The sequence below is a fragment of the Parasteatoda tepidariorum genome, chromosome 11 (assembly GCF_982258835.1).
Source record: "Parasteatoda tepidariorum strain Cologne lab strain chromosome 11, Ptep-v5.0, whole genome shotgun sequence".
NCBI lineage: Eukaryota > Metazoa > Arthropoda > Arachnida > Araneae > Theridiidae > Parasteatoda > Parasteatoda tepidariorum.
In genome coordinates this window covers 47,321,661-47,328,524 of record NC_141765.1, presented here as the reverse complement: position 1 = coordinate 47,328,524, position 6,864 = coordinate 47,321,661, and the positions used below count along the sequence as shown (strand labels likewise).

Sequence of the window (6,864 nt, the reverse complement as noted above, 5' to 3'; positions counted from 1 at the left end):
TAGTCTAACATGATCGACCATAGTTGTGAATGCTCAACCACACTCAATTTCTTAACGTGTTTTTCCATAAATCTGCAGAACTTCTCCCTCAGGAACGCCCCCGATGTCGCCCATTCTTTCTGACTCACTTCTAAAGAGTCATCAAAACTCTCTGGAATCACCTCTTCCTCGCTATCCGACATCACTTTTAAAACAAAATCCAAATCTCAGTCACTAGTGAATTTTTTTGACCTCTCAAAATCAATTAAAATCTAAAATCCAAGTCTTGAGAGCACCAAGTCTCAATGCAATCTTCAGTTCACCGTCCCTCCATCTACGTTAGCCGTCCATGGACGTTACTCCCTCGAACCTCGATTTAACATGGCAATACGCATTTCAAATACGCATTGGGGTGCAGATCGTATTGCCTTACTACGGATATATCAAGCACTTATTCTATCGCGTATTGATTATGCTTGTGCAGTATATGGCACTGCCTCAGCTTCTCACCTTAAAAGGTTGGATACAGTGCATCATACTGCCTTGCGTATATGTAGCGGCGCATTTCGTACTTCTCCAGTTGAAAGCCTGTATGCTGTGTGTCACCAATTGCCTCTAGATTTGAGACGCATGCAGCTCAGTCTAACATATTATTTTCACGTAGTCTCATCCACATCACACCCTCTTAAACGTGAAACACTTCCAGTAAGTTTAGAGCGGATTTATGATGCTCGACCCTCACATGTTCGCCCTTTTAATGCTCGCATGTGCTCGCTCAACCAATCATTCAATATCTTTGACTCAACAACACAATGTGTCGATCACTCGCTTATTCCACATTGGAACGTTTCACAATATCATTTTCATTCTCCATTCGATGTACATAGTAAATCTCATGTTGCGCCTATCATTTTTCAGCAACTATACAAAGCTCATCGTCATCAATATAGTCAACATGTTCCGGTTTTCACAGATGGCTCAAAATGTCCTGGCTATGTAGGCTGTGGTATTGTTATTGCTGACGACACCTACAGTTATAAAATACCAACTATGTGTTCCGTATTCACCGCTGAGGCAGTTGCAATTCTGTTGGCATTAAGGCTTATTTCAGCTAGTGTGAATCGAAAATACTGCGTTTACTCAGATAGTATGAGCGTGTTGCGCCAACTCAACCATTTTGACAATGAAACTCATCCCATTTTGTGTTTTATACAGCATTTGCTATTTAATCTTCATAAAAATGGTTTCGATATTTTATTTTGCTGGGTTCCAAGTCACGTTGGAATCCCTGGCAATGATTTAGCCGATGCAGCAGCGCGATCTGCTACTACTACTTTAAATTTATCTATACCATTCTCAGATGTAAAAATACATATTAAAAAGTATATAAAATCTTTATGGCAGCAGCAGTGGGATAACCAAGTGAATAATAAGTTGCACGCTCATAAGTCAAATTTGGAACCCTTCCCTGTGTTGCGACTACGTAGTGCAGATGTTAAGCTTACCCGTCTGCGAATCGGACACACCAGACTGACCCATCTACATTTGTTGTTTGGTGAACAACCTCCTCAATGCAACACTTGTGATGTTTTACTTTCGATTCACCATATTTTAATCACTTGCCCGTATTTTAACAGACATCGTCTTGCCTTTTTTGGCAGTTCTATTTTATCTATGGGAGATTTGTTAGGTGACTCTCATCATCCGAACATTTTTGCATTTTTACGTGCTATTGGCATTTTAAATTGTATATAAGTTTATTCTGTTCATGAATTTATTCATTTTTAGAAGGATATTCTTACTTTTATACTATTTTACTGTGTTTTAACTTTGACGTGATTTTATTCCAATACTACCGTTGATTGTTTGTATATGATTTTATCAATTTTTAATTATATTTAGGAAAATAAGTATGCACTTCAATTTTGACATGTATAAACATATTGTTTGGCGCAGCATGTCCACATTTGGATTTTGTGCCATTAAACTCTACATTCAATCAATCAACCCTCGAACCACGAAGAGGTGTAGGACGGGTTAAATGCTAGTGATTGATGTTATTGGTGAACCATTTTAGAGTTTGACGTGGGGAATAGACTAAGTCAAGTTAAGGATGGTGTTTATTCACCGCAGGTGGCCAGCCGACCCGCGAAGCGGGTTTGCTGCTTTTCGCGGCCCCCGCATAAATCCATCTCCCTCACACTCCGGAGGTCGTCAAGACCGAGGCCCGTCGGACCCGGAAAGCACACAGCCGTCACCCAGAAGCGTCGTGTACGGTCCCGCCCACCTAATGCCCAATCCTACAACCCTACAGACCCAATAAAGCCCGTCTGTCCAGGCTCCTGCAAGGGAAGGAGGTTAGTACATATACAATACAATTTTAAGTTTAAAAGTGCTATATTGATTAAAATTAAAGTTAATATTACTCTTACGGAGCTAATTGCAATTAATGTTTATGTTACTCTAACGACAGTAATGCAAATGATTGCGAATTAATAGCACTTGGTTAGGTACTAAAGATTAATAATACTGTTAAACAAGATAATTATGCTAATTAAGTCAATTATAGGTTATGACTTAAAACTATTAAGTAGAGATTAATGAGGTTAAGGTTGCTTGTAAATTAGACTAATTATTACATTAATTAACATTTATTATGGTTAATTATTACCTTACCCCTGCATCAGTATCATCTGGAAGAGACATAAAGACTAGCGGCATTACAAAAAAAACACTGTCACAGCAAACACGTTACAATATTACTAGCTAGTCACAACACAATTTTTTTGACACATTTAACATCTATGACCTCCACGGGTAGCTGAAGAGCTCCGGGCGCACTGCTTATATGGTCAGTGGTGAAGGCGTGTGTGGTGATCAACCACGTTGGCTGCTATTGTGAGCCAGTCCGTGGTTGATTGTGTGTGTTTGTGTGGTGTGTGGTTAACATATAGACTAGCTGTATTATTTAGACATTTATACAAAAAGCACAATTATAAGCACTTTGGAGGGGTGTCCTATGTGCCGTGGGGCAACTGACTGTCCTCCGGTGTGCTACCTTTTATCCAACGCACCCTCTTCCCTTCCTATTAGAAAACTGGCCCACCTCCTCCAGGAAGGTCCTTTCGGTTATTCCTTCCAACTCATTCGTGAAGTATTCGGAGGTGTTCACTAAATAATGAGAAAAGTATTTTAGTCCCTATTTTCAGTTCGCATCGCTTTGGATCGTGTTTGATCTATTAAGTTATTATTATTATCAGGACGTTAAGTCATTGTGGGTTGTTATTACTATATGATTAAAAAAAATAGTTAAGATATCATTAGCATGGTTTAATAATTATTGGCTTTTTGATAGGTTAAAATTACGTTTTTGACATGGTTATAGAGAGACTGGCCCTTTGTCACTACCCTTTTTTTTTTTTAAATTTATTAATATGACCTTCACGGGTAGCTGAAGAGCTCCGGACGCACTGCCTACTGGTCAGTGGTGAAGGCGTGTGTGGTGATCAACCACGTTGGCTGCTATTGTGAGCCAGTCCGTGGTTGATTGTGGGGTGTGCATGTATTGTGTGCCGCTACTCACATATTGTCGGTTATTGTTTTAGTTGTTTCTATTATTTTGGTAAGTTTTTGTATGATGCTTATGTTTGACAGGCTGTCTGCAAAAGCCGTTAAGTGGGCTGGGTTTGGTCTTCTTAGATGATTGGGTTGGGTTAGTGGACACTCGTATAAGTAGTGTTCGGGTGAACCTAGTTCGCCGCATGGGCACTCATCTGTGTTTACTAGGTGCATTCTGCGCAAGAATGTTGGAAAGAAGCCGTGTCCTGTTAAAAATTGCGTTACTGCTGGGTGGCCAATTAACCTATCGTAGCTAACCATTGGGTAGTAAGTTTTAGTGGTTTGACCTTTGTCTGATTCTGTCCATTGTTCTTGCCAAAGTTTAGCTATGAGTGCTTTTGTCTTGTTTTTAAGACTTGATGGGGGTAGTTTAATTGATGCTTGTAGTCCGTTGCCGGCTGTAGCGTCTTTTGCAGCTTGGTCGGCTGATTCGTTTCCTATGATGCCTGTGTGCGCTGCCACCCAGTGTATTTTAATGTTACATTTGCTGGCTAGGTGTACTAGTTGTTTTTGTGTTTCTACTACGTGTGGGTCCCTTTGTTTTATTTTGATAAGCGCGTGCATGCCAGCCAGACTATCTGTGTGTATTGTGGCCTCTCGGTAATTTTGTGCTTCTAACCAGTTAAGGGCTTCTTTTATTGCTAAGATCTCTGCTTGGAAGACAGTATTGTCTTGTTTTAGTGTGAATTTAAACGTGTCCGTTAAGTGATTGTTGTTGTATACACAGAATGCTGCACCTACTCCTTGTTCTGTTTTTGAGCCATCAGTATAGATATTTGTTATTGTATCAGTTGGTGTGCTTGGTGGTAATGAGATATATTTGTAGCTTATTTTTTCTGCTGGGTGTGTGCAGTTACTTTTAATTTTCTGTTGATAATCTATTGCATTAATACTGTGTTGATCGTTTGATGTGTTGAATCTTAAAGCGTTTGCTATAATTGATTATTTTAGTATTTGCAGGTGAAGTGGCGGAATGCCTGTTAATACATTAAGTGCTGCGTTAGAGGCTTTTTTGAAGCTTCTTGCTAATCTTATTAAGAGTGGTCTTTGTACTTTGTTTCGTTCACTGATGGCTGTTTTGCTTAAGTTGGTGCCCCATGCGGCTGATGCGTACGTTAGGGTTTTCTCTGCTACCGTGTGGTACCAGAGTTTGAGTAGCTTGGTTTGAATACCCCAGGTCCTCGGGGCTAGTTTGACTAGTTGGTTGTGTATATTTGTGGCGCTTTTGCCCTTAAAGATTTAATATGTTCTAGGAAGTTTGTGTGCTGGTCTAGGACGACCCCTAGGTACTTAATTGAAGTTACTGATTTAATAGATTGATTATTTATCCTTACTATTGGTGGCCTTTGTTTAAATGAGTTTTTGAATGTCATAAAATTGCATTTATTAATTGAGAGATTTAAATGATATTTATAGCAGAAATCATTGAAGGTTGTCATGGCCCTGTTAGCGTTAGTCTCTAATTCGCTTCGCGTTTTGCCAGTGATGATGAAGCCGTAGTCATCTATTGTTTTTGCGTTGTCTTGATTAAAATCTTGTAGGAATATATCCGCGATAATTAGCCACAGGAGTGGGCCTAGGCATGAACCCTGTGGGCAGCCCTTGTAGGTATTTATTTCTGTTTGTCCTAGACCGCCGTCGAAAAGGATTGATCTGTTGGTTAACTAACTGCTTCGGGCAGTTTAGCTCATTTAGTCTATTTATTATTTGATCCCAGTGGATCGAGTCGAAGGCGCCCTTAATGTCTACCGAAATTAACATTTTATAGTTGGTATTTTTACAGTTCTTGTTCTTTTTTGCTGTATTAGCCTCGTTTATTACTATTTTTAGAGCTGACTCTGTTGATCTGCCTTCTCGAAAGCCGAATTGGTTATTGCTGAGTTTATTGTTAGATTCTAGGAGGTGGATTAATCGTTGATTGATGATTTTCTCTAGTAGTTTGCCTAATGTTGGTAGAAGGCAGATCGGTCGATACGCGTCTGGTTGTGTCGTGTCTTTGCCAGGTTTGGCGAAGAACACTACCGTTGCTGATTTTAGATTATTCGGGAAATGGGTTAGGTTTAAACATTTGTTTATCCAGTTAGTTAGAATGGTCGGTTCGGCCTCAAAAACGCGCCTCCAAATCATGAAGTCTAGCCCGTCTGGACCTGGTGCTTTGGTTGTTAGGAAGGCAAAGAGAGCATCCCTCACCTCCTTTGTGTCTGCTTGAGGTTCAGTGTTCGTGTGTTGCTTGTGTAGAGGTGGTTGGTCCGCGATGGTACCGTCTTTGTCCGGAAAGTGAAATCTTGATAGGTACTCCAGGGCTTCCTGCTGTTTGGGATATTATTGTTTGGTAATTTTAGGTTTAGGTCTGTTGGTTTAAACAGTTTGTTGTGGCCCAGTTTGTAGGCTGCGCCATATGGGTCTGATTGCATATTGCAGAATTGCTTCCATGATATTTCCTTGACTTTTGTAAATTGTTATCGATATTGGGCTTTTGTCTTATTGTATTCTAGTTTATTTAGTTTGGATTCTATTTGATCTTTGTTATTTTGTAATCTTTTGTTTAAAGCATTGAATCTGTTTCTTTCATATTTTAGTTTGTTCGTCCACCATGTGGGCGTGGTTGAGTGTTTTACCTTCCTATACTTATAGATCTTTGTTGCTATTGTGGTAACCGTATTGATTAGAGCCCTGGTGTACTCGTCTAATTCTATCGTTGTGTCGATTTTGTAACAGTTATTTATTAGGTCTGTGGCCTCGCGCTGTATTAGTTTAGAAAATTTGGAGTGGTTGCCAAAATTAGTTTTTAGGCGATTTGAAGTTGGAGCAATTAAGGAATGGCTAATGTTAAACGTGATATATCTATGGTCGCTCGCAGTATGTGTATCATTTACGGTCCAGTCGTTGACTAATATGGAACCGCCACGATTTCCTAATATGAAATCGGGATTACCCTTCGCGTGTGGCGTATAAAAAGTAGTTAGTGGTGTTTGTAAGTTAAGTCTAATCAGGTCATGGGCAATATTGAAGTCTATTAGTAGATTTCCTCTATTGTCAGTTGTTGTGTAGCCCCATTGAGTTGGCCTGGCGTTTAGATCTGCACTTATTATGAGTGGATTGTCCCAAATCAGGCCGCTCCACTCATGTAGTGCTGTTGATAGATCTGCGTGTGGCCTGACGCACTGCGAGCCGATAATTATGTTACCTAATGATGTCGTTAAGTTTGCAAAGGCGGCTGATTCAGTTGCTGGTATTAGATTTATTGTTGTTGTTTTAGTTATGACC

The 6,864-nt window shown here is 39.9% G+C and overlaps 1 protein-coding gene across 1 annotated transcript; it reads left to right on the top strand.

Moving 5' to 3' along the window:
* The first annotated feature begins 360 nt into the window (after nucleotides 1-360).
* Nucleotides 361-3,154, top strand: LOC139426977 (uncharacterized). Its single transcript, XM_071187249.2, has 2 exons — nucleotides 361-1,669; nucleotides 2,952-3,154. The coding sequence occupies exons 1-2, from the start codon at nucleotides 361-363 to the stop codon at nucleotides 3,152-3,154; spliced, it is 1,512 nt and encodes a 503-aa protein (XP_071043350.2).
* Nucleotides 3,155-6,864: the final 3,710 nt, after the last annotated feature.

Bases quoted from the DNA above. Each gene is read 5' to 3' on its own strand.
- LOC139426977 (XM_071187249.2), top strand. From the start codon at position 361: ATGGCAATACGCATTTCAAATACGCATTGGGGTGCAGATCGTATTGCC. The intron at 1,670-2,951 runs GTGACTCTCATC...TGTATTATTTAG, and splicing joins ATCTATGGGAGATTTGTTAG to ACATTTATACAAAAAGCACA.